Below are 26,760 nucleotides of genomic sequence, written 5' to 3'. Positions count from 1 at the left end.
TGGTGTGTGTCCCCCCAGTCCTGGCTCCTCTCACACACAGGGCCCTTGTTTTCTGGCCTTAGGGAGACAGCAGCTCTTCTAGGGCTCAGGGCCATGGGAAGAATGACTGGACAACGTGGCTGTTGTTACAAACCTGGCCAATGAGTTAATGATTCTGCTTGACTTTCCGGAGGCCATAAGCATGAGCTCTGTGCTGAGCCAGATGCACACTGGGGTATGCAGCTCGGGATGTGCCCCAGCCAGTTTGAATTTAGCGTGGCTAACAAGAGCCCGTAGCTGCAGCAGCATGGATTTCAGCACAGCCTGCCCAAGATCCTGGGATATATTCCCATTCAGAGCCTGCACCCGTGTGGCTGTGTCTTCTCTGCTATGTTTGGCTGTCCTAGCTCACATAAGTATGCCTCTGCGAGCTGCAATCACACCTTCAATGACTGTGTACACGTACTCCAGGGGAGAATCAAAGAGCAAACCCTGGGGATTTTGCACAGCTAGGTTTGGTGCCAGGGATGCAACTATCCTGGACATGGGACAGGTGGTAGATGGCGGGCATCAGTGGACTATGCTGGGGTGAAGCTGGCAGGTGTATGGGCAGGTAGTCCTGGTGTTCAGAGGAACCAGCGCTGTCCCTAGGAGCAGGAGACTGTTTCTGGGGAAACTGCTTCCAAGAGAGGCACAGGGGCTGGGACACTCTGACAGGACAGAATGCTACAGTTCACTATTGTGGTCACTAGGGGGCACAACAGCTCAGCCAATGCACCTGCCAGGGCAAGTTTTGCAGAATGGATTTGATTCTCAGAATAGCTCAGCACCCGCAGCCCCACCCCCCACCACCTCTCAGAGCATGAGACCCCAGCACCCCCAGCCTGCTGGTGCCAGCCCAGACCTCTGCTCCCACAGCCTGCCCGTACTGCCCTGGACCCCCAGCCTGCTCCTAGCACTCAAAGCACTGGCCATGTCTCCATGCGCTGGGGTTATGGTTGGGACCCCCTGCCCCCTCACTGTCCGTGGAGCCCCCCCCTGAAATGGGAAGCCAGAGTGGGAGTGAGCTGAGCAGGGGCTGAGGAGAGAGACACCAAGATGTCTCCACACCGGTCCCTTCAGCCCTGGGGGCCTGGCTCTGCTGGGGCCGACGCGGGTAGCTGAGGCCTGCATGGTGCTCGTGCTCCCCTCCCCCAGTGGCGGCGTGGGAGTCAGTGGCAGACATATGAGGAGACATGTTCACTCTTTGTATAGAAAAAGGCAACTGTACAGCTACATTTACAGAGACAAACGGGCCGGGCCCCCACTCGCGCCAAGGGGCACCCAGCCCGGCAAGGCCTCACGGAGCATGGGGTGGCTCGTGGCAGTGCTGTCCTGCACTGGTCTTCTCACTCTCTGTGCCCCGCCCCCAGCCAGCATCCCTGCTCCACTCCGCCAGTGCCTCCTGCTGGGGAAGATCAAAGTCTGGGGCAGTGCAAGCAGCTGGGGTCAGTGTCACCTGGAGGGAGGGCAGGAGCAGGGGAAAGGCCAGGGCAGGAGGAGAGGAAGGCAGTGCAGTAATTAAGGCATCTGACTGGCACTCAAGACACCTGGGCTCTATCTGCAGCCCTGCCCCAGTTCCCCATCTGGAGTATGGGGTCATGACCCTTCCCTAGCTCCCAGGGGGGAGGGGGAGGAATAAAGCCATGAATGTCTGAGAGGCTCAGCAGCCATAGAGATGGGGGGGCACACACGTATATAGGGCGGAGCGGGAGGGAGTGCAGTCTGCAGGACTCCCTTTCACTCAGCCAGGCATGGGGCGTTTCCCTTGCTAGGGGAGGGGGAGAGACACTGGACAAGGGTGAACGCTCCAGGGACCCCTTGAGAGGAGGGCGGGATGGGGAAAGCCAGTCACAAGCAGCCCCCAAGGGGGGCAGTGCCCCAGGCACTCTCTTTTCTTTTGAGCTAAGGACCCCAGACTTGGCGGGTGTGATATGAATTTGAGGCAGGATCCTGGCATCTGTGTGTGGGGAGGAAGTCACCCGACACGGGGCAGGGGGAGATCTGTGTGTGCAAGGGATCCAGGGGTCACACACAGTATGGTGGGCACACAGGTCCTAGAGCCATCACACAAGCTGGGGGTAGGGCAAAGTGGTCCAGCAATGGGAGCCCCAAGCCATCCTCAGGGCAGGTGGAGGTTGCTCCCCAGGTCAGAGGGCATAAGGTCTGTTAAAGCAGTGAGAGTTCATAGCAGTACACAGGAGACGTTCCCCACGGCACCGTAGCCTCTATGTGCTGGCTGGGGGATGAGAAGCTGAACCAAGCATGGCCTCAGTGTCCATGCTGCCGCCCCGCTAGATCACCGTCCGGAAGAGGAAGGAGAACACGGCTCCCAGCGCCAGGCCCAGTGAGAGGAAAAAGGCCATGATGGCTCCAGCTGTCTCGGCTTCATGGGCGAGCACCTTTCTGGAGGAGGAGAGAAGCGTCAACCCAGCAGCACTGTGCACCAGCCCCAACCCTTGGTGACTCCTGTCCTAAGCCCTCCTGTAGGAATCAGTGCCCTGCAGCTCCCCAACATCTCCCACTCCATTCTCAGGGCTGAAGGGAAAGGGAACGAGAACCTGGAATGAACTAGGAGTTGTCTTTGGGGAATAATCCTGCACCACCCCAAACAGAAGGGTTGGGAGGGACCTAAAGGGGCTTCTCAATGCACACTTCAGCAGAACATGTGGGAACTAGAGCAGGGGGGCTGCCCCCACCCTCGCTCGCAGCCGGCGCCCTTGCTCCTGCCCCGCCCCTCCTGCTCTTCCAGCTCTGGTCTCCCCATCTGTGTGGCACAGAGCAGTTAAAATATTTCTGCTGGACACCCCACCCCTTGTGGCAGAGTCGGGCTGAGAACCCAGGTCTCCTGACTCCCAGATCTGTGCTTCAACCCCTGCTTGTGGGTCAGAGCAAGGGACTGGGGGGATCCTGGGGCACACACAAGGTCTTCTCCCTGCCCTGTGGCCAGGGCCGCTTTAGAGACCAATTGTTCTACCGCCAGAAAGAAGCCTCAAGTGCCTGACAGAGAACAGTTTAGTCCAGTTTCCAAGGGCCCCCAGGATTGTGGTACTGACACTGTAGGGAAGGAGGGGACAGGATGGCATGTGAGGGGGAGCAGCCTGCAAAGGGCCCCCCATGTTGGAGGGCAGGAGGTTCCCTTCACGCCACTGCGAATGCACTTGGTGAGCAAGTTCATTGAACTGCCCGGCTGTTATGCACTGGAAAAACACTGGCGGAGTGTGTGTAGGCCCGACACGCCCGTCGGTGGTGCTCTCGTGCTGCCTCTGCTGACTGTGCTGGAACATGGCAGGCAGAGCACAAGTCTGCACTAAGGGTGGTGCCCAAACCAGAAACCTGCTCTTTTCAGGCTGTGGGAGGAATGCAGGGGCTGGGGCGGGGTGTCACGCACAGCCACACGGGACTGAAGCTGAGCCAGGGGTCGAGCTGGCACTGTATGTGGAGCAGGGGGTGGGGTTAGGAACCAGGCCGGCCAGCAGCAGGGAGAAGCGCTGGCATGGCTGCCACTTGATAATCACTCACGCTGGTGACGGGGAGAGGGAAAGGGGGGCCGGAAGGGCACCTGCTTCTGGAAGGGAAGGGGGCCGAGGAGGCAGTCGCAGCAAAGGGCAGGGAGGGTGCTGACTGTTTCCCGGCGGGGCTTCTCTGCAGCAGTAACCCCATCCCCACGTCCCCCTGGGAGGAGCGCCCAGCTCTGAGTTATGGGCTCGTAAAAAGACCACGGCTGCTAAGTGTCAGGCACAGCGCCATCCTGCAGCTCCCGGTGCCAGCATACCCCTCGCCTTGACAGACTGCAGGGCCCGGTCGACCCCAGCTCCCTGCGCTGGGGCCGAGGCTGTGTCCCTGGCCGAACGCTCTGCAGGGCCAGTCGCCTTTGGCTGCCTAGCTCTGGGGGCAGGTCCCCCCCCCAGCTATCGGCCCTGGCCCCTGTCGCTTTCACTCCTCTCTTAGGAGGCACAAGTCTGAGCTCAGCTCCTGGCTGGGGAGGAAGGAGAAGACTCGTGGCTGAAGCACAGGACTGGGAGCCAGGACACCTGGGTGGCCCGGGGCAAATCCTCCCCCCACCACCCGTTTCTCCCTCTGTAACATGGGGAGAGTGATCCTAACCCACTGCACCAAGGCAACTGGAAAAGCACCCGTTAGATAGGGGAACCCCCAGGCTGGGTCCCTGGGGCAAAATTGCCGTCAGCCAGTGCCCAGTGCAGCAGCATGGGCTGGTGTGTGGTAAGAGGTTGCTTGGCTCCCCTCCCCCAGCCACAGGTCACACTCACTTGGGCCCGAAGCACATGCAGAGGCTGGCCAGGTAGCCGTTGGAGATGGAGAAGAGGATGATGAAGCTGATGTACCAGGCGTCGTGGTGGAAGAAAACGGGCATGTGGCTGCGGGGCTGCACGTTGCATAGCATGAAGAGGGGGATGAAGACCATACGGGCAGCCACCATGATGGGCAGGAGCCGGCTGTCTTTCCCAGGCTGGGAGAGAGAGACACAGATCTATGAGTGGGTAGTGTGCCACAGGACACTGGGGAACTGGGCAGGTGAGGGGCATCTCCCCATGGCACCCTGCAGGGCACTAAGGTGCATCTGACGGCAAGAGGTGAGGGTAGAGGGGGATCCATACAGGTAAGGCATAGGAAGGAGGCTGCTGAAGGAGCTTCCCATTGTCCCACTCAACTCTAGGCCCCCCCTTCTAACCGAGGCAGCTCAGTGCTGTGCCTACCCACCTGAAGGGGGTGCTGCTGAGGGACGCAGGCTCCCTCTCTCTGCCCTGCAGTGCCCTTTGCACATCCTGCGCCCCCATCTGATGCGAATGTGGCTGGGGAGGACTGGACTTACTGAGCTCCTGCACTGCAGCTGCTGGCTTAGGCCCCAGGGAGAATAGCGGGGTCAGCAGGCAGGTCCCTGGGACGCAGTCCCTGGCTCCTGCAACCCCTTCAGGTCCATTCCCTGGGACTGGGCTGGGGCTTTTCCAGCCCGCTGACTCGTGCTGCTGGAGCGCTGGGTGGCAGCAGGAGCCAGAATGCTGAGCCAGGGTTCTGCAGAGCCAGTAACGAACGGATGGAAAACAACAGGCTGATGGCAGCTGTGAAAGCCCTGCACACACGCAGTCCCCCGCCCTCTCCCGAGGGGACGGCCGTTCATGGGAAATGCCCGTATTCCTGGCCGGCTTTCACCAGCTCCCTGAGCTCCCCTGCCCCACGCTCTCTGACCCTTGGCCCTGGCTTGGCAAGTTTCTGGTCAGTCTCCCTTCTCCTGCCTGCTGTGTCTGCAGGTGTGAGCCCTCCCCAGGGAGCACTTTGGTTCCGGCTGGAACCTGCCCTGTTCGGTCCCTTCCCTTCGGCAGGTCCAGCTTTGCTTAGAGCCGAGTGCGCAGAGTGGAAGCCCCCATCTTGGTCTTTCTCCACCTGGGTGTGAAAACGTGCCCCCTGGACCCGACGCCACTGGGACATCCCAGCCTCTCCTCTCAGTTCCACCTGGGCCTCTCCAGAGCGGTTGCAATGGGGCCACCATGAATGGATGCTACCGTCCTGGAGCCAGGATTGGCTGCCTACATCTGACATGAGCCTTTGTTGTCCCCTCAGCTTGAGACCCTGCAGGGCACATTGTGCTCACGACTGCCCCACCGCTGTGCCAGCCAAGCCCAAAGAGTTTGCTGCGGGATAGGGGCGGGCCAGTCCCAGTGTTTGTGGGTACAGCCAAAACCAGCATCCTGTTGACTGAGTGGCCCCGCCCCGGGAAAGGAGGGCCTCCGGCAGATCAGCCAGGCCAAACCACAGGCAGTCACATCCCCATTTCCATAAAGCTGTTTTGGAACCATCTCCAGCTGGGTCCTCCTGCCAGCAGGGATGTGGCCTGGCGAGGCAGCTCAGGGCCAAGGGCGAGGGCAGCCAGACAACGTGACCCCACTGCTGGGAGGGAGTTTTGGAGAGGCAGCTCCTGGCAGCAGGGGGTCCTAGCTCGGCCAGGCCGGCTGCCTCAGACCGGACAGGCTCCCCGTTGTCTCATGCTGTCAAGAGTTTATTCAAACAAACATCCTGAACAGTAATGGGGGAAGTGTTGTATGGGGCGCGGAAGAGGTAGGAAGAGCCAGAGACACCCCAGCCCCCTCCCCACCCACAGCAGCAGGCGCAAGGGATAGTAACTGCAGAGCAAAACTCTGGACCCACAACCTGACCCACTCTAGGCCACCTGGAATGTGAGAGAGAAAGAGTCCCCCAGCAGCCCTGTTAACTGTACAGGGCCCATGACACATACTCATGCAGATCGGTTTCCAAAACACCTCCCATTCCCTGGACATGGTAGCACCCTGAACGCTAGCTACAGGGGGCGGTGTTTAGCCTCGCTCCTGCATTCTCAGTTCCCTGCTGCTGGCCGTGCCTGGAGGATGGCAGGTGGCAATTCCAGGGCAGAGTGGGTACAGGGCTCAGACCAGCCGACACAGTCTCGGAGGCCCACACGAAAGGCCTCCGAGCCCTGTTATTGGGACAGGACCAGACCCCACAGCAAACACCATAGAACTCCAGAGCGTCAATGGCACCATATGGGGCAGGCCTGAGGGGGCAAGAGAAAGAGACAGAGGGGGGCCAGGGAAGGGGCAGCATTGGGCACTGCTGCCATGGAGGGGACTGTAGCCCATTTGGTGCCCTTTGTGAGCCCAGCCCTAGACTGCCTGCGAGCAGTGCAGCCCCCTGCTGCTCCTCCTCCGCCCTGACCAGCTGTTTGTGTAGCTGCAGCCTGGGTTTGTTTACAAGGAGGCTGCAATTGAGAAGATGATTGCCTCCAAGCCACACTGCCGGGAAAACAGCACCATGGGAATGTCTAACCGGAACTTCACAGGATCCCGCCCCCACGCCCATTCGCCACATCCCCTCTTGGACCTCCCCAACACCAGCTCCCTTCCAGGACCTCCAGCCTACCCATCTCTCTGACTTCACTTGGGCCCACGCCCTCCTTCCCAGCCGGAGTTTTCTCAGCGCCATCCTGTCCCCAGCGGTGAGCTGCTCTTCCCTCAGCCCTAGCTCCCAGACTCATAGACTTTAAGGCCAGAAAGGACCATTGTGATCATCCAGTCTGACCTCCTGCACGTCGCCAACCACAGAACCTCACCCACCCACTCCTGTGACAGACCCCTAACTGCTGGCTGAGTTACTGACATCCTCATTTAAAGATTTCAAGTTAAAGAGAACCCACCATTGACTCTAGATCAAACCCACAAGTGACCCAGGCCCCATGCTGCAGAGAAAGGAGAAACCCCGCTATGGTCTCTGTCAATCTGACCTGGGGGAAAATTCCTTCCCGACCCCAAATGATGATGATTTAGTTAGACCCTGAGCATGCAGGTGGGACCCACCAGCCAGACACTTGGGAAAAAATTCTCTGTAGTAACTTAGAGCCCCAGCTAGCATCCCATGTCCAGCAACTAGAGATATTTGCCAGCTGCCATCCCCACACCTCCTTCCCTGTCACACACATTCCCAGAGCAGCCCATCTGTTGTTGCTCCCTGGGCTCCTTTCTCCCAAGTAGCTGCTGCCCTCTGCACTCTTCACAAGGCAGCTGATGGCTTCCTGCCAGTACCACCTATGGGTCCCTTCTATGCCCTTGGCATCCTGCATCTTGCTTTTCTCTGGGCTCACCACTTCTCTCTCTGCTGTACTTTGCTGCCCGCAGCTGCTGGTGTCCCTCAGGGCACCATCCCCTTGCTTGCTAGTTCTCTCTGGAGTGCCTGTTACATCCACTTCCTGGGGAGTTAATTATAGACCCTTAAGCAAACGTGTCAGACTCAGCTGGGAAAACACCCCGAATTCACAGTGCCTTTAGCTTCTCCAGCCAAAAGAGGCAGGACAGGATTCCAGGGGGACGGGCTCCCTACAGCTCCATGATAGTCACCCCTTGCCCTTTCCTAGCATGTACACAAAATTGTACTTGAGCCCCAGCCCACTGGGAGGTAGGGGTCAGCAGCTGAGGGTCACCTACTGTACAGGTGGAGAAATTGAGGTAGGGCGCAGGGAAATGACTCACACACGGGCATGCAATGAGGCAATCAGAGCCAGGGACAGAAACTAGGAGTCCTGACTCCCAGCACCCTGCTCTAACCCAACAGTCCTTGCTCAGCTCCCAGAGCCAGGATCAGAATTCAATGCAGAGCCCCTTGTGCTAACTTGCCAGCACCCACTTCCTTGTGTCCTGCATGGGCAGCTGGGCTGTCAGGACACAGGGCAGCCCTGAGAGGTGAACTCTGATTGGCTGACTGTGCTCCTAAAGGGTCAGGGCCCAGCTGCCAGGCCCGTGCCCCCTCCGCCCCACACTTACCCACAAGCAGACAGCTGTGAGGCTCCGTCCCAGCCAGTCGAAGATATTAAACATCAGGAAACAGGAGACAGGGATGAAGTACATCTCTGGAGAGAGAGGAAGGGTCAGTGACAGGTGATAGGAAGGGGTGGGGTGTCCTGTCTTCTGCATGAGGTGCCCCCCACCGTGCAAGGGGACAGGGGGATCAGGCCCTACCCAACAACACAGACCCTCCCAGGGGTACAGGCTCGCACCCTCCCTCTCCCTCCAACACACCTCTCCCTGCAGCTCAGCAGCCAGGACAGGGTCTGGGCCCAGCCCACACCGTTGCCCATAGATCCTGCCCAAGCCTAGGAGAGAAACCTGGCGCCCAGTCTGTCAAAGGACACAGCAGGCCTATCCAGCTCTCAGGTTGCCATCAGATGTCACTGGGGCCTCTCCCCTGTAGCTCCTTCCCCACCTGAGCCCCACTTTCTTCCAGCTCTGCCCCTGGGGGCCACTCCCTTCTAGCCCGCCCTGTCCCTAGTCTCCCTAGCAATGAACGAAGGGAAGCCTGCTGTCACTCACCCCACTTGCTGCTTCCTGCGATCGTGGACTTCACCTCGGCGGTGACTGCCGGGAAGACCCCAATGGTGACAGTAAAGACAAAGCAGACAGACAGAGCCATGACCCAGATCTGAGGGGCGAAAACAGAGCCAGGACCCGTTACCCAAATATTTAGGGACAGACCAGCTCTGGGGGTCTCCCACTCCGGGTGAGAGACGTGGCCCAGGGACCCATAATCCAGGCATGAGGGGTTGGGGGTATCACCGACTCACATACCTTCTTAAAGATGCTGAAGACGGAGGGCTTCTGGCTGGAAACTTGAGGGGCTGTGTTGTTCGGGTACCTCTGTTCCACCCCATTGGGCTCGCCTGTAGGAAGAGACAGGAAGGGTGAGGGGAGGCCCTAAGGTGGTGGGTGACCCCAGGTGCAGCCAGTAGCTCCACGCTTGAGCCCAGTCCCAGAATCAGCACTGATCATGCCTGCGCCTTCCCCATCCCCTGGGATTCTGGGGTGGGCCACATGCAGAGGGGCTGCAGGCTTCCCCAGAACTAGAAGCCTCCCCAGGTCCAGCTCCAGTCCCCAGCTCTCCCTCCAGCCTACCTGTCAATATTCCCCTCTCCCCTGGTTCAGGCTACTCCCCCGGCATGCCCCACCTTTCTTGATCAGGTCGATTCTAGTCTCCAGCTCAGCATGCCCCTCATGGACCTGATACTTGGTCTTGTCCTTCATCAGGTGGTAACGGAAGAAGTCCTGCAGAGAGACCACCCAGAAAGTTTGTGTGTGGGAAGGGGGGTGGGGGTGTGGGGGGGAGTGGGGCGGGAGGAGAAACTCTCTGCCCCCAGGGATGGGGGCTGTCTGCGGCCAGGACTGGAGTGTCACGGGGGAAGCCTGCAGGCATGGGAATGAGGCTGGCTTCCCCTTGCACTACGGCTCCTCTAGAGCACAGCACCCCCATTCTCCTCTGCCGGATGGGTGGTCCCCTGCCGGGGTAGGTCCACACCCTTCGCCTCCCTGAGAAGGGCAAGTCCTTACCAGGCGGGGCAGCAGGATGTAGGAGCCGATGGCCAGCAGGATCACCACGCAGGCTGTGATGAAGTAGCCGAATGCGCTGTCTTCCAGCAATGAGCCGCCTGGGAGCACGGAGAGGAGAGAGGCCGGAGGTGAGGGAAGGGCAGAGGGGGTTGCTGGGGAAGGCAACAATAGGGGAAGAGACATGCCCTGCCTCTCCCCTCCGCGCCAGCTCTGCCAGAAGGACACCCCTCTCCTAGGACAGGATGTTCGCAGAAGCCTGTGGAGACCCCCCAAGCTGCCCCCTGCAGTGATCACCTACCCAATAATTGGATTTTAGTGCCCCTCCCAGAGTGACCCCCAAGTGTGCCCTTTCCTAGAGGTGCCCTGGCAGCTGGCTCTGAACTGTGTGTGTGTAGGGGGGGTGTCGAGGGGACGGGCAATCTGCACACCCTCTGCACCGATCAGGCCCTCCTGCAGCTCCTGGGCACAGGCTGTGTTTTGCAGCAGATCCCACTGAAAGGTGGGCGGCTGGAGGGCTGTAGACAGGGCTTCATGGGAGTTACTCACTGGCGATAGCGCAGATCATGGCCAGAGCTGCGAAGGTCCCTGCCATGCCCTGCCCGCTCATGATAGGGGCTGTGTAGCTGACAGGCAGCAGCCCTGCCAATCCAAAGAGGCTGCCCTGGAGGATGGCACCAAAGGCTGCAAGGACAAAGACAGGTAATAATGAGGATCGGCAAATAGGGGTGACACATAACAGTGCCCTTCTCCCACCGTTGCTGTGAGACAAACAGGGGATCTGCACTACATCGCGGTCAGTGCCCCTGCCCAGCTCCCTATGGCGCCTCCTGCTGGGGGAGGAGTAGCCATGCATTTCAGTGCCAGGAGATCAGACCCAGATGCGAGACCCTGTAGCAGCAGAGTGGGTTGGCACTGCCTGGGGTAACAGCGAAGGGAGCGGTTGAATAGGGCCAGTGCCTCTTTCCACCCCTCTGGGGCCAGCTTCCCCGACCCCAGTAGCATCAAGGATTGCCCAAGGCCCCCTACTCACAATTGATGAGGATGATCTTGACCATGGTGATGACGAAGAAGGGGAGGGGCTCCAGGGGGATCTTTACCAAGGCAGCTGTCATCATGAAGACCAGCAGGATGGCAACCAGGCTGCCCAGGATACGGACTTTCTGGGGGACCCTGCAGGGCGGCAAGAGAGCTCCACAGTGAGAAGAGCCCCCGCCAACAGGGCCATGGGGGGCTGCGAGAGGCACCCACCTTGGCAGGCCTGCCTTAAAGGGGAATTGGGTCACAAAAGCCAGGCGTTTGGTGGGTCTCGTGCCGGTGTCGAGTGGGGATTGGTCCAGCTGGGCTCTGGGAGGATGGAGGGGACCCGGAGGGAGGCTGAGTTCTCTGCTTGGCCAGAGGGGATGGAGATGAGGAACCGGGCCAGGGCAGGGGCCCAGACTTACCTCTGGTGGAGGAAGGAGTTGAGGCAGGTGAAGATGAGCAGGGGTAGCATGGCACAGAGCGTCATGAAATTGTTGAACCTGGCCTGCAGGTGGGTGGGGGGAGGCTCCTGGCCCTTGTCCGTGCTGTTCAGCCCAGCGAGGGGCTCCAGGGAGGAAATGTTCTGGGGTTCCCCAAGGCGGTTGGTGAAATACTGAAAGGGAGAGAGCGAAATGAACGCGCTTGCCTCCGACACACCCATGCCACACGCACGTCCCTCCTGGCGCATACCAGCTCCCAGACCAACACGAGCGTGGACCACACGCACCACACACTCCTTACCCTGGTGGCTGTCATGAAGAAATTCCATGGCAGCAGCGTCCCCAGGCCGAGTGTGAAGAATATCAGCCAGACAGCTTTATACCTATGCGAGAGATGGGCAGAGTCAGAGGGGTCTCTGAGCAGGCTGCTGCTGGGACAGGTCAGGCGGTAGGAGGATGTGTGGATATTGCCCCCATCTCCTGACCATCCCTGGCCCAGAAGAGGGGAGAGGGGAAGGAGGCACTGAATCATGGATTAGCTCAGGTTCAGTGTTCATAAAGGGAGGGCAGAGGAGAGATTTTCTTGGAGAAGGCAGGGGCCTGGGCTACCAGCCACTCCCACAGCTCTGCCAATGCCCCTCACCCCTGACCTGCAGCCCCCCTGCTATCCCAGCCCTGGGCTCCCCACACACAGCTCTGCCAGTGCCCCGCACCCCTGACCTGCAGCCCCTGGCTATCCCAGCCCTGGGCTCCCCACACACAGCTCTTCCCATCCCTATCACTCCTGACCTGCAGCCCCTGGCTGTTCCAACCCTAGGCTCCCTTAAGCAGACATTAATTACATTCCTCAGGACAGTGCAGGCTGGTGCTGCTCAAGCTCCCTCACACAACACAACACAGACAGACACTAGCCTTTGGGGCACCCCTGCTGAATTCTGCAGCACTCTTACAAGCACTAATGTCACCGGCCAGTTCCCAGATTCAGAGATTCTCAGGACAGAAGGACCATTGTGACCATCTAGCCTGACGCCCCGTATAATACGGGCCGGAGAATGGCCCCAGAATAATTCCCAGAGCATATCCTTTAGAAAAACATCCAGCCTTGGTTTAAACACTGCCATTGTTGGAGAATCCACCATGATCCTTGGTAAATTGTTCCAGTGGTTAATTACCCTCCCTGGTAAAACTCGGTCTTATTTCCAGTCTGAATTTGCCTTGCTTTGACTTCCAGCCATCGGATCGTGCTGTACCTTTCTCTGCTAGAATGAAGAGCTGACTAACAACTATTTGTTCCCCATATAGATACTTATAGACTGGAATCAAGTGACCCCGAACCTTCTTTTTGTTAAGCTAAATAGATTGAGCACCTTGAGTCTACCACTATAAGGCCTGTTTTCTAACTTTTTAAATCATTCTTGTGGTTCTTCTCTGAACCTCTCCCCAATTTATCAACCTCCTTCTTGAACCATCTGTGGACACCAGAAATGGACACAGAGTGTGCCAGCAGCAGTCATCCCAGTGCCAAATACAACCGTAAAATAACCTCTCCACTCCTACTTGCGATTCCCCTGTTTATACAGCCCAGGATCACTTTAGCCCTTTTGACCACAGTGTAGCACCGAGAGCTCATGGTCAGCTGATTAGCTGCCAGGACACCCAAGTCTTTGTCAGAGGGTTCTCCATTCAGTGGGGCACTGTGCCATTGTGCCTGTTTTTACAGAGGTGCTGAACACCCCGCAGCTCCCACTGGCTTCACCTGGACCAGCGAGTGCTCAGCCCCTCTGAGAATCAGGCCCTACATGTCCAACATGGGACACTCAAAGCCTATAGCTGCTTTTGTCCACCTAGGCCTTAATGCAGTCGAATGGGCACGCGGAGTCCTGACTGCCCCTTAGTGGCAGCTCTAATCATAGTGCTGCTTAGTACAGCACCCGCCTGTTGGACCCAGAATCCCCTAATGGGAAGTTGGATATGTTGGAGTTCGGAGAAATAAGGCCAGGGGGGTTGTTAGCTGCGAACACCAGGGGCTCCCACTTCCTTACCCGCTGTGTATGCCTTCCCAAAGAGAAGAGACTGGGTGCCCCCAACAAGGTGTAACCGGGGGGGAGCTATATCTGACACTCCATATGGCATTGATGCTAAGGCAGGAGAATGGATCCCACTTGTAGGAGAGGGGCAGCTCTCTGCGGAAGGGGCAGTGGGGAGAAGGGTGTTTGCTTGGCCCAGGACAGGTTGTGTGGAGCCCCTGCAAGTGCTGGGAGCAGCCCTGCCTCCCACTGACATTAAGTAAGAGTGCAAGGGTTCAGCTGCCCTGTGACCCAAAGGGGATTTCCAAGCTGTTATGAAAGAGGGAGGGAGCAAGCGAGGGTGTTGGCTGCTCACAGGCCCATGGCGGCCAGATATGTGCTGGCAGCTGGCAGATGTGGGAGGGGGCCAAGTCTCTTAGTATTTGTCTTCTCCTCACAGTGCGGAATGTTTGCAGCCCGTGAGTTATGGGAAAACTGACAAGAGGAGAGCTGCCAAGGGAGGAGAGCGCCACAGACCCGATCCTGTTGCTTTAGTCACGTCATGAGCTACAGACTGGGCTCCACCTAGAATTACATATAGCACAGCACTGGCTGCTGCTCCCCCAGCCCTCTGCTCCAGGGCCACGGCAGAAGGCAGGGGAGTAGGGTTTCTGGGTTTGGGGACAGCAATAGCTCCCCACCACCCCACCTCCAAGTTTCAGGGACACTGGATTTGTCAAGATCATGGCCCCTGTGGGCTCATCCCAGGGCCCTTGGGCTCTTATGGCAGTCCTGTCACTTGGTGAGCCTCCCAGGCTGCAGGGAGGGGGTCCCGGAAACATTGCTGCAGCTGTGGTTCTGTCAGGAGGGGCTGGTCAGGGGACCAGCGCGGAAGGCGATGTTTCCAGGGGACGTGTGTGCACGCATACTAAGGCCTGGCCATACCTGTCTGAGGGACCGCTGCTCGTCATCATGGTGCCTGGTGGCGGTCAGCGAGGTTTGGTAACACTCTCACTGTGCTGCTGGCGTCCTGCAAATCCAAACCAAACAGAGAGCTTAGTGGGGAGGTGGAATCCCGGGAGCAAGGGGCGCAGGGCTGGTTTTAGTGCTGGGGGCATCCTGGGTGAGCTCCCAAAGGGCTGGGATCAGCAACACTCTGAAAGGGAACAGTACCCGCACAGATCTGCCTCCCCTTTGCAGAGCTGCTGCTTGGAGCTCTTCGAAACGACTTGCTCAGGACAGGCTGGGATGCAGGGCAGTGGGGTCAGAGGCCTGAAGCCCCTTCCTCCTGCAGGGAAGCCCTGCCCTGACACTGCCCCTTTCTCCCCTGGGTGAGTTGAGCTGGCATTTTTCTCAGCTCCTCAGTCCCCTCTGCATCAGCCAGGCATATCTGTTCCCCTTCAGTTACATACCCAGCAGGTCCCACCCAGGAGGCCTGGCTCCTCCATTCTAGGCTATGTGGAGTCGCCAGTCCAGCAGTGACAAATACCCCATCTCCAGACAAGGGGAATGCCTGGCTCTGGCATGCTCTAGGTTCCTTTAAGCTGGTGCATATCTCCCACCTCCTTTTCTCTGCCATGTACACTGGAGCAAACCCTCCACAAGGGCTGAGGCCCCTCCCAACCCCTCTTTGGTACCAGGTGACAACGAACCTTTAGGCACCTGCTCCAGCCATGTCTGCTTTCTGCAGAGACCCGGCCCTGCTTTATCCCTATACACCAACGGCTCTTCAGCCCTGAGGATGGATCAAGGGCCAGCTGGAGGGTCTGAGCGTAGGCCAATCTCCTCCTCCCTTAGAGACTGCAGGATTTGCTGCCCCATCATCGGCAGCAGCCCTAGCCTGGCCCTTGCCAGTTTCAACTGTTACTACATTGGGCACTTCCTCTTCACACGCAGTGGGCATACTCTGGGGTCCCCGTCTAGCTCACTCCCCTCTGCAGATCACATGACCCCCTGGACAGGGCAGAAGTGTGATCCCTTTTGTCGCTTATGGGGCACGGCATAGTTACCTAGTACATCTCACCCACTTCCCCCTACCATGGCTACCCCCCAGGAGCTGCCTCCCAGAGAGCCAGCGCCCAGCCACAGCTGGGACTGCTCCTCAAGGCTCCAGCATCAGCCTAAGGGAGCCCAGAAATAACAGAGAGCAAACGGGAAAGCCACTGCATCTGGTGGGAGAAAGCCTATTCAAGGCAAGGAGTTCAGCTCAGGGGACACGTGAGTGCGGGAAGGAATTTGGGAAGACCACTATGAAGGTGGAAGGTGCTGCACCAGAAGAGACTAGTGGGCCCATATGCCCAGCATCCTCTGTCCTTGCTGAGCTGGATCAGATCAATGGGCCCATCTAATCTGATGCCCCCTTACGTCCCCTGCTGCACTGGCTGCTGGTCCCAGTACTTAATGGCACAAGGAACGTTTAAAAAAAATCCTCATCATGCACCTGGCCAGGTGTGCAACCCTCTCCCCAGCCAGCTGACACTGTGAAGCGTGACATCCAGTTGCCCGTAGGTCAGCGTGCAGAAAGCTGCAAGCGTTCCTGCTGCACATCCTGCTCCCTAGCCAGATTCATCCTGCCACTGCACAAGGGCCCAGGGCAACTGGATCCCTCCTGTTGGGAGAGTTCCAGTGGGGCTGACCAGAACCTGGATCCCAATATGCCGCCTGATAAACACCCTGACTGTGAGATACACCCCTGCTCCCCCACCACACCTGCATCATAGAAGGGCTGATGGAGAGGCCGAGCCCATGCACACAGCTGGGGATGACAGAGCCAACGGAGGCTCTGGCAGCCCCCCATGCCCATTGATCAGGAAGGCGTGTCTGAAGGCAGTGGAACTGTGTTTTGCCTCCCACGGGAGTGAGTGCCAAGCCCCTCCTGGTCATGGGGGCTGCGTTGGAGCAGATGAGTTGGTGTCAGCTGGCGTCAGGTCACATCACACAGAGCCAAGGGAAGGGAAGTGAGGAAATGGAGGATTTCGCGGAGGGGATAGCGTGTGAGCAGTACTACAGGCTGCCAGCTTCAGGATCCCAGAGGAACGATGGAGCAGGGCAGCAAGGCCCAGGAGCTGGGGAGTTTGCCGGCGTGGGGATGGCTCTCCCTGCCAGCAGTGCAGCTGCAGTGGGCCAGCTTGCAGCAGCCTCTGAAAGCCCATCTGTCACAGGGCCCTGTCACACCTGGTTTAGTTCTGCTGCTCTGAGCTGGTGGGTCCCCACACACTCCTCTCCCAGGCCCCTCTCTCTGCCCCGAGGGGGCCACTCACTCCTGTTTCCCTACTGACTGTGAGCCCATGTCACTCTGGGAAGGGTGAGCGGGCTTCCTAAAGGAAGGTGCCATAGCTGCTTAACCCCATGCTCTCATTTTGCTAAGTGCCTCCATTTCTTTCCAGAGTGCTGGCTTATTGCAAGCACACACAGACCAGCACTCATTACTCCCAAATACCTGTAATGCAGCCAGCTCAACACAAGCAAATCAGTGTGAGTGACCCAGCCTGTGCCGCCTTGGGCAACCCAATAACAGTGCCCTACAACCAACCAGCGTATGCAGCCCAGCCTTCACTAGCAATCCTGCGATAATGCCCAGCTCAGCTGGGCTAAGAAAGCCTGCGAGACAGCTGCTGGGTCTACACTCTTCCTCTCAGAGGATACATGAGCCTTCATGGATCATGAAATCTTCCGCACATCAGGGAGAGGAAATACTTTTTTCAAGGTCATGGCATAACAGCTTCGTGACAGTTCTGCAGAGCTTAGAAATGAAATCTCCCTGCAGGGGAGGGACGTGGGAGCCCTTGTAATAAGCCAGGCTGCTGCTCCCTCTTGTGAATCTGTTACAGGGCTACCTCTGACAAACTGCCTGGCCCTTTCAGGGCTTCAGGCCACATGGGATGCCATGAGCTTTCCATGGTCAGTACTTTCACCCCTGGTATGCGCCAAAAATGGCTGTCAAGGACATTGTTCCCATAAAACGATCAGGACAGGACAGGTCCAGATGCCTTTCCTGCCCTTATCTATAGATATTCTTCAGAGAGTCAAAAGTCTTTCCAGATGTCCCAGTGCAGCGGCTGACTTGAAGGAACTCCCATCTGAGTTCACGCTGTCCTTAGGGGAGTGCCCATGGATGCTTTTGATATGGATAGAGTGTATATTTGGCAATTGTATATTGAACGCAAAAATCTCACTGATGCTGCACTATAGTATATCTCAGATTTCACACTCCCACCTGGCTCCCATATGGACCCTAACCTGGCTGCTATTTAAACTAAAGGGCAATTGGGCACAACAACATATGGGCATCAACTGACTACGGACACCTTTAGGATGGTAATTAGAAGGTTTCTAACCCTCAGACAGATGAGGATCTGGACCTCCCAATAGGAGTTGTAGGGGCAAACCATGATCTAGTTTTAAGAGTGAGCTGGACAAATGTATGCGTGCGATTGTATGATGGGGTTGCTTGTGATCGAAAGGTCAGGACTCAGCAGCCTTGGGGCTCCCTTCCAGTTTGCCTTATGTTCCTAAAAGGTCTTGTTTCAGGGTTCCAGCCGGCCACCCTGCAGGGGTCGGGAAGGGATTCCCCCCTCTCTGCCAACATATTCTGGGAGGTTTTTTTTTTTTTTTTTTTAAAATCTCCTTCCTCTGAAGCATCAGGGATGGCCATGGCCAGAGATGGTTCATTGCACGGGGAGGGTTGGAGCTCTGAGATGGCACCAAGCACTCTCTCTCAGCTACTTGCCCCACATGCTCGTGGTCTAACCGATCGCCATATTAGGAAGGAATTTCCCCCCCAGGTCAGATTCGGGGAAACCCTTGGGGTTTGGGTTTTTTTTGCCTTCTTCTGCAGCATGTGGGTCACTTGCAGGATTATCTGGGTATATCACACTTAATCATTTCCCTGTCATTGCAGGGGAACTTGGTCCCTCCTATCCTCTGCCTGTGGCACATGACAGTCTAGTCTCCTGAGGGCTGTAATACTTTGGTCTCATTGCGGTCGTTGGGTTTCGTGTGCGGGTGCTGGGAGGTGCTGTTGGTCTGAGATATACAGGAGGTCAGACTATTATGAACTGGTGGTCCCAGTTTGGCCTTCAACTCTATGACTAATGAGGCTGTGGACCCACTAATTTGGAGCTGTCTGGCCTGGTGAGGGTCAGGTCCCTGGTAAACGCAGGTTTTTACAGTTAGCCTCTTGTATTTCTACACCCCAGGCAGAGGCTGTGTGCACAGAGAGCTGTATTTGTGCACGTGTGCATCCAGGAGACGGTGTGTCTCATACTGTTCCCAGAATGATGACAAACCCTTTGATTCAACAGTCACCATCAAAGAGCTGATGAGGAAACAGCCACAGTTTCCAGTCATCCTCTCTCTTCCTTCCTGGGTCCTGTTTTCAGACATCCTCTTTCACTGCTCGCCTGAGCCAGAAACCTGGGAACCCCACAGCCACTTCCCACAGGCTTCCAAACCGGAGGCTCTGCCCCTCCTTGGGAAGAGGCAGCGGGATCATGGCAGTCTCTGAAGGGCCAGTGCCTAGAGTCTCTGCTCCATTTTTACAGGGCTCTGTATGCTGGGGCCACTGAGAGAGAGAGAGAGAGAGAGAGAGAGACTAAGCTCTTCAGAGGCAGTTGGACATCAGGCTCCCCCATCCTGCTCGGGTGTCTCTAACGGGGGCAGTAATGCCTGCTCTCTCATCCCGGCAAAGCTGCTGACAGCCCTAAGACTCTCATTCCAGAACTCACCCCCTTCCTCCAAGTCAGGGACCCTGCATCAGCTCCTAGCATTGTCCACAGCCATGACTCTGTCCTGTCCTGCTCCATTTTCACTCCCCCATTTCTTTGGCAGGGAGTGTGAAATCAGCCAGCCCTGAAGAGGAGTCATAATCCCAGCACTCTGGGAGTGAAAGGGTGACCCGAGCCCAGCCCCTCTCAGCCACCTCATCTGCAGAGCCTCAGGTGGGAACTCTGCAGCCCGTGGGAACTCCCTGGGGAAATATAAAACCAAGGTGTTTTATCTTTCCTAGCACCCGGCTCCTTCTTATCACAGCTGCCCAGAAGTCTGGGGGGAGTGGCACAGCAGTGTTTCAGGGCTGGGATATGCCTTGAGTTACAGGCTACAGACCACTGTACCAGCCACTTCCAAAGCTAATGAGCACAGCTCCTGACACTGTGCGGGACCTGAGCTAACGTACCCGGTCAGCACACTCCACGCTACTTGAGGAGCCAAATATAGCCAGCTCCCCAGGCATTCTGACCCAGTTTGACTCACCCAGCCTGGACCTCACTGGAATCCCTCCTGAGTTACACTGGCATGAGAGGAGAAACAGACCTTCCAGGGAGAATCCAGGGCTGCAATAACAGTGGTTAGTTACCGATGGGGTGTAAACGATCACAAACAGCTGCAAGTGGGTGCCTGGAGTAAAGTTGTGCTACTGACCCTGATCTGGCACCAGGTGAGTGTGGAGAAAGAGTGTAACACACATGCTGAGGGGCTCGGTTGGTTGCAGCAGCTAATAGGTGGGCACAAAGTAAACTGAAGAGCTGCTTTATCTTACACCCACCTGTTAGTTACTTCTCCCACCACACACTCCCCGCTTAGTGCATAAGACAACTCCTTTCAAACCCCCCCATCCAATGCCAGATCCGTGCCAGTCACACAGCTTTCCCAGATCATTCACTCCCACCTGCTTCCCGACCATTCCACACAGTTCTGCTAGAAGTGGCCCTCAGGCTCGGAGTCTGATCAGAGTTGTACAGTGTAAAGCCAGTACTACTGCCTGGAGTGACTTCACATGTACCCTGCTGTAACTGACAGCACAATCAGACTCTGGGTGTTTACATCAGACTAAAGAGTTTTCCGTGAAAAAGAGAGAGAGCTGGCCCATTGAGTTTGGGGTAAAGTTTCCCTGCAGATTGAACTTCTAGGATCCCTGCCTACTACCCCTTACCAAATGCCCCCATCCTACCAGCCAGGTGCTCTCGATAGCTCCTTCATGCTCTCTGTGCCCTGGGCATGCTCCCAGCTCCCCCAGAATTACGCATATTTTGGAACAGTTCTTAAGAGACTAGCATATAAAGTAGATCATTAGAGAAACTCCCACAAACACAGCCGCTTAAATAACAGCGCAAACAATGCTGTGTTCTCACAACAGGAGGAGGACTCAGCCCCCATGCTCCTGGCTCCCTTCAGCTGCAGCAATCTCCCAACCCCCCTGCTTCCGCAACATGTGACAGAATGGAAACCGACCTGTTGTCTAAACCCAGCTGCAGACCCTTAAATCCTGCAGCTGGGAACAACTGGCTGGTTTGGGGTGAGGATCCCCCTTGCCCCAGTGGACAACAAAGAGAGATTTACCAAGAGGGCAGGTGGGTCTCCTTCAGTCAGGTCGCTCCAGACCCTTCAGGCTGCCCTGCGGCTGGTATCTGAGCAGTCCCACAAGCTGAGGCCAGCACTCTGGATGTGGGAGGGGAAAAGCAGATACAAGAACTGACCCGGGCCTCTTTCTGAGAAAACACAAAGAACTCTCCCCTGACAACCTGCTATGTCAGAGGAGTGGAGATAAGCTACTCTCAGTGTGGATACCAAGCACGTGGGACAGGGCCTGTCTCCCCGATGAGATGTCACACAGGGATCCTGGTTACTTATGCCCACTAGAGATTCCCAAGCACTTCTGGTGATGCAGGGTGTTACGTCCTGTGCCCTGGCCTCATCTCAACTTGAGCAAGTCCATTCAGCCACCCTCACTCTCCTTGCCGTTTCAAACAGATACTGAATTCCTGCCTTGCTTCATGGCTTAAAAAATTGTGCCATGTCACTGTGCACTGATAAAAGGCTGCCACGCTCCACCCAAACAGTGGCTGCACTGGAGCAACCGGAGAAACACTGTGTGTATGTGAAGGAGAGTGTTTAACAGAGGTGAAGCCAGTGAACAGGGGGTGGGGGTGGGCACTGTTTCTATACAGGCAGTAAATCTGTGTGCATTCCCACTTGAGTGTAACGCAGTACGGATACAGACAGGTTGGAGGGAGGGACCTGTGCCCCAGGGCCAGAGCAGAACTCTGGCTATCTATCTCCACAGAGTTAGCCACACACAGGCTGTCTCTGCTCTGCCCCAGACTCAGTCAGGGAGTCTAAGGGCTGGGGTGTGCAAACTGCTAGCCTGCTGAAGGAAAGATCTATACACATTTGAACTGATTTGCTGCCAGGGCCAGTTTTCTCCCCTAGAACTTACTGTGATGGTTCTCAGGGTACCCAGAACTTGGCACCTGCTGCCTCCAGAGCAAGAGAGCTTGCCTGTGGTAGCTAGGCATTATCTCCCTGATACCACCAGCCTTCCTAACTAGTACAGTAGGTTTTCCCCTAAAGTTCAGTCTGTTGCAAAGTTGGCTGACTTCAGACGAACCAGGATCCAATCTTTTATGAAACACGCTCGCTCAACAAGACGTCTTCTCGGTGAAGGGATGCAGAGGATCATTCTCCATGCTGTGATAGAATGAATTAGAATTTTGTTTTCATTCACAGACAGGGTGACCCCATCTGTTGTATCCTTCCTTTTACCTCCAAGTGGTTTCAATGTTTATAGTTTGTCTTTGATGGTTTTCTATTCACTGTTCTCAGTTGCTGCAATTGTAGAAAATTGAGCAATATGTAACATAATCAGTTAGCCGGGGGGGAAGAAATGTTCGCTTCCACTTGAATGGGCCATCACCAAGATGACTTAATGCTTCCCTGTGCCCTGTGGACTCATTTTTACTCCAAGACCATAAGGTACAGCTTTCAATATAGTTACATTATTCCTTAAACATTACCCATACACACAATGGTTATAATAAGTATTAATAAGTTACAAGCACTCAGTAAAGACATCATATGCTACCCTTCATGGATAAACACCCAGAAAATGGTGTATGAGGTGGAGTGAGTTTGTCAGGTCTGAGACAGGAGTTGTTTGTAAGGAACAGTGAGCCCTTTGCCCAATGGTACCAATTGGCCTCTGTGTCACAAAGACCCATTCCTACCCAAATCCTAAGTTCACCAGAACTAGGACCCTGGTAGGTCAAAGCAGGCTTCGGAGAAATTAAAAGTGGTTACCACAGCAATAACAAGGAAGAGCCAAGAGCAGCTGACTGTAAAATACCCAGGAAGGGAGGGAAGGAGGTTGGCCTTGCTCAGAGAAGCAGATGCCACTGAAGTATCCTAGGAGATGCAAGCCAGGTCATTGAGGGTTTACAGAAGGAGGCTCTGCCATAGAGTTAATATTGGTCTATTAAATATCCAGTGCCCACCCAGCATCCAAAATTGTACCCAATGCTTCAGTGTTTAGCCCCGTGTCCCATGGTGCCACTTCCAAGCCAGCACCATGGTAGGCAGCAGTCAGTCCCAGGCCTTACTTGGCATTCTCCAGAGTCCTAACCAACCTCCTCCTGCTGAGCTGTCACAGGCTGACACTGCCCCTTTAGGGCAGAGCAGAACCAGTGCATCCTGAGCCTCATCAGCTCACTCCAATTCAAAGGGTGGGGCGGCACTGGGTGCTACCAAAGATCCGGAAGAGGACCCCCCCCAAGAGAAATATCTGGTGACTCAGGGCTGCCTGGCAGCACTGACTAGAGGAACAAGGAAAGAGGCAAGTTAGCACTACCAGAGTCTGTATGTTTGGAACCTGGGAGAGGGCTGAAGGTGGGAGAGCAGCAAGAGAAGGTTGCTGGCTGACATCCCCCAGCCAAAGAGCCAGAACTGGAGGCAGGAGGAGAAGCAGCAGCAGCGGGAGCTGCCTGTTGGCTCTAGCTGGAGATGGGGACAAAGGAGGGTGGAAGGCAGAGGAGCAAAGGAGGGGCCTACCCATTGCCACCTCCAGGGCTTGAAAGCTGGTACCAGAGGAACTGTGAGAGGGCTGGGGAGAGTGAGGGATGCTTCCCTGGCAAGGATGCTGCGAGCAGAGAGGCTGGGGAGTTCCTGCTGGGAAGAACAGGGGTTGCACGCCAGGAGGAAGGTCTGGTCTGGGCTGGCTGTCCCAGCAGAGGGACAGGAGGAGTGACAGAGTCTGGGTGTGGCGGGTGATGCCAGAATGTGGTATGTATTATGCCCATGGCCAAGAGGATGTGTGATTTTCAGGACAGCTTGCACTGGGGTGATAAATGGACTATGGTTTGGGACTTTTGGTAATAAACTCACCCCAAGGAAGGGCATTATTGTAGCAAGAGAGCCTGCACTGGGCTCCGGAGTTACCGGAGAGAGGGACACTAAGGGCAGGCCACACGTCATACCATGGCTTGCCACCTGAGGTGCTGCAGACAGGGCTGTCTTCTGATACCGGCCATCGTTGGGAAAGGGAAAGGTGGTACAGCAGAACCTCAGAGTTGCAAACATCAGAGTTATGAACTGACCGGTCAGCCACGCACCTTATTTGGATCAGGCAGCAGCAGTGACCAACCCCCCCTCCCCGCCCCCACACACACACAAATACTGTACAGCACAGTACTACATTCAACATAAACTACTAAAAAAATAAAGGGAAAGTTAAGAAAAGAATTCCTTGACAAGGCAAGGAAGCTGTGCTTGTTTCATTTAAATTAAGACCGCTAAAAGCAGCATTTTTCTTCTGCATGGTAAAGTTTCAAAGCTGTATGAAGTCAGTGTTCAGTTGTACACATTTGAAAGAACAGCCAGAACATTTTGTTCAGAGTTACAAACAAACTCCACCCCAAGCGTTGGTAACTCGGAGGTTCTACTGTAAGTGCTGAATGGGGTAGTTGGAAAAGCTCTTGTTCAGTGGTAGTGCTGGGAAAGCCTTCATCCAGCATAGTGGTGGCAGTGGGGGATCCCACACTGATTCCTGCTTCCCTAATGCACCCTGATCTTCACCCCTTCACAGATCTTCTCCCTTTTTCCCCAGGTCCCAAGGATACCTGAGCGCACACACAGTCCTTGCTCTCCCCACCAATCCCTGCCCCAGAGCCTAACTCTTTGCGGCCTGTGTGTTTGAAACTAGCATTGAAACCCCCATTTTCACATCCCTCTGCAAAGAGTCCTGCAGTTGCTCACTATCCCCCAGTTCACCAGTCTGTGCAGCAACAGGAGAGAGGAGCAAAGTTCCCTTTGTGGGGCAGTGTGCATAGGAGGCAGGAGGTCCCTGGGGGTGCTGGAAGGGAGTGGGAATGAGGGGGGTGGATTCCAACCTTGTTGCTTCACTCTTGGCACCAGGGTCTAGAGTCAGGACGGAGTCAAATAAGAGAAAGAAAGAAACTAGGGGCAGATGAGAAGCTAGCATGAATTGGCAGAGCAACCGAGAGGGTTCCTGGGGAGATTATAACCTCCTGCTCCTTGGGTACTGGGCCTGTTCTGCACAGCTACTAGTCAGTGGGTTAGGCCCCAGCCTCTGCTGACGCTCAGAGCAGCCTGGGCCTTGTTTGTTTTCAAAGGGCAAGGGTGGCTGGTTCCAACATGACAACAGCTAATGCTAGCTTTCCTCAGATGGCCCATCTCCTCTGTGTTTCTGTGGCCGGTACTGCAGCTCAGGGGACAGTGATTGCTCTGGGGATTTCAGAAGGGTGGGCCCCCAATGTTAAAGGTGCCGATATTCCCCCCAGGGGAAGTGCCTGGGAGCTCTCAGAGCCAAACACACCCTGGCAAGGGATCTTCCCCCTCCCTTGCGAATAAGTCACATTTCTCTGGCTCCTTTCATAGCTACAGGAATCACTTGCCCATCACTGAGACATACTCCTCCAAAGGTGGCTGTGTTTATGTTTTTGTTCCCTCTCCGTTAGAGTGGCCATGTTTGCTGGGCCCACTCCTCCCTGACCACCGTCTCCAGGTGGAACTACACAGTGCCAGGAGCAGCCCGGTGGTGTTGGAACAGCCGGGAACAGCTGTGCTGAGCTGGCTGTAGGCTGGGAATTGCATTCCCCCCCACAGGGGGTTAAGCTGCTAAGAGCTGCCCTGAGCTGGTCTTGGGCTAGCAGCTGCCATTCTGTGGCTCTTAAGAGAGCATTCAGAAGCCTAGGGCAGCCAGCAGCCTCTCCCAGGTGCTCACCCTCTGTGCTCCCCAACTCTGGCCTGTTGCTGGTTTAGCCCTGTAATTCACCCCCAAGCCTTAGCTGCCCACAGCAGGTTAGACCCCGACTCCCTGGGGAAATACAGAGTGAGGGTTGCCCTGACCCTGAGGGCAAGGGGCCGCTTGCAGAGCTTGGGGCTGCTGCACTTATGCAGCTCCTCTCCCACTGCTTGGTGAAGGTGTAGCTTCCACTCAGCTATTTCTACTATTCAGCTGCTCCTGCTTAGCTATTTTTAGGAGGCTGCTAGGCTGGGGAGCCCAAATGAGACTTGCAGCTGGTTCCAATTTAGAGGTGGAGGGGGAAATGCAGCCAAAACCGAACAAAATGTTCCGTGGGCTGACCATTACCATTTCCCCAAGTTGCAAAGATTTATGGGGGGGGGGGCCTGTGGGGCTCTTCCTTAGGATTGGCAGCCTCACTAGGAGCTAGGCTTGCTGCTCAGCTCAACCAGCTGCCTGCTGTTCCCAGCGGGATGTCCGGTGGCAACGAGGCTGGGATTTTCTGCCCTCTCCATCAGTCATGGCCAGTTCTTAGTATGGGCATGACAGAAATGCAGTAACTATTTTGGGTCCCAGCCCCCAGAGGGCAACTGGCCCCTCCCTCTCTACCAGACAGAGGCAGAGCAGGGCCAGAGCCGGTGCTCTGAGAGGGAAAGGGACATGCCTGTGTTATCCCCACCATGGGAAGTGGGGCAGGGAGAGAGGCAGAGGCAGGAGAACCGTGGGCCTGGGGAAATGCTTGGCCCTGCTCAGGGACGCTGAAGTGGTGCAGCTTTAGTACCAATCCCTAACGCTCTCCAGCAGCAGATCTGCTAGCACTTTCCAAAGGGGGTCAAAGTATTCTCTCCCTTTTACAGCTGGGAGACGGATGCAGGAAAGCGACGTGACTTGCTCAAGGGCTCTGCAGGTCAGTGGAGGGAGAACTCAGGTGCCCTGAGTCCCAGGCTCCATGCCCTGGCGGTCGGCTGCATTTGAAAGAGGCTACCCGGGATTGGTTGCTAGCTCGGCCTCATCAGGTGGGCAGGGGCATGAGGCTTCAGTGCCAGGGAAGGGATGGGCAGGTGCTACATGGGGTGGCCCTCTAGCTCGGCTGCTGCCCCTCAGATCGGAGCTGCTCTCTCCCACCGTCCTACTTTCACTCACACTCTCCAGGCAGACTATTGATTATATCAGCTGGGCTAGTGAGAAGGGTGGGTGGATGGGGGAAGGATAGGCTGAGCTCTGCAAACTCATCTCACTTGTGACCTGAGTCAGACTGGGAACCCAGCTCTGCAGAGATGGAAGGCCAGTGCACTGCACTAACCCTCTCCCGTCAGCTCTCCACTTTGCACCCTGAGTTACATCCCCCAAACTCTGCTACAGGCTAAACAGGAGTT

At 56.3% G+C, this 26,760-nt stretch overlaps 1 protein-coding gene across 4 annotated transcripts in view; it reads right to left on the bottom strand.

Annotated features, from left to right (window-relative positions):
• Positions 1 to 1,205: 1,205 nt before the first annotated feature.
• The window catches only part of SLC29A1 (solute carrier family 29 member 1 (Augustine blood group)), a 34,417-nt gene continuing 8,862 nt past the window's right edge, over positions 1,206 to 26,760 (bottom strand). Inside the window, exons 1-14 of one of the 4 annotated variants that reach the window (XM_077813584.1) lie at positions 20,689 to 20,993; positions 19,603 to 19,682; positions 14,296 to 14,380; positions 11,646 to 11,727; positions 11,327 to 11,517; positions 10,915 to 11,054; positions 10,431 to 10,565; positions 9,885 to 9,982; positions 9,506 to 9,602; positions 9,129 to 9,220; positions 8,874 to 8,982; positions 8,328 to 8,413; positions 4,290 to 4,489; positions 1,206 to 2,424 (exon numbers count right to left, since the gene is read on the bottom strand). In XM_077813584.1, coding sequence (XP_077669710.1) covers positions 2,313 to 2,424; positions 4,290 to 4,489; positions 8,328 to 8,413; positions 8,874 to 8,982; positions 9,129 to 9,220; positions 9,506 to 9,602; positions 9,885 to 9,982; positions 10,431 to 10,565; positions 10,915 to 11,054; positions 11,327 to 11,517; positions 11,646 to 11,727; positions 14,296 to 14,324 — 1,371 coding nt within the window. In that variant the 5' untranslated portion in view covers positions 14,325 to 14,380; positions 19,603 to 19,682; positions 20,689 to 20,993 and the 3' untranslated portion in view covers positions 1,206 to 2,312. Of the gene's footprint in view, positions 2,425 to 4,289; positions 4,490 to 8,327; positions 8,414 to 8,873; positions 8,983 to 9,128; positions 9,221 to 9,505; positions 9,603 to 9,884; positions 9,983 to 10,430; positions 10,566 to 10,914; positions 11,055 to 11,326; positions 11,518 to 11,645; positions 11,728 to 14,295; positions 14,381 to 15,002; positions 15,432 to 19,602; positions 19,683 to 20,688; positions 20,995 to 26,760 lie in introns of those variants that run through there. The other 3 variants (XM_077813585.1, XM_077813586.1, XM_077813587.1) reach the window with 3 other exon arrangements.

The sequence above is a fragment of the Eretmochelys imbricata genome, chromosome 3 (genome assembly GCF_965152235.1).
Source record: "Eretmochelys imbricata isolate rEreImb1 chromosome 3, rEreImb1.hap1, whole genome shotgun sequence".
NCBI lineage: Eukaryota > Metazoa > Chordata > Testudines > Cheloniidae > Eretmochelys > Eretmochelys imbricata.
The sequence above is the reverse complement of the archived record's forward strand: the minus strand, read 5'-3'. Positions and strand labels throughout refer to the sequence as shown.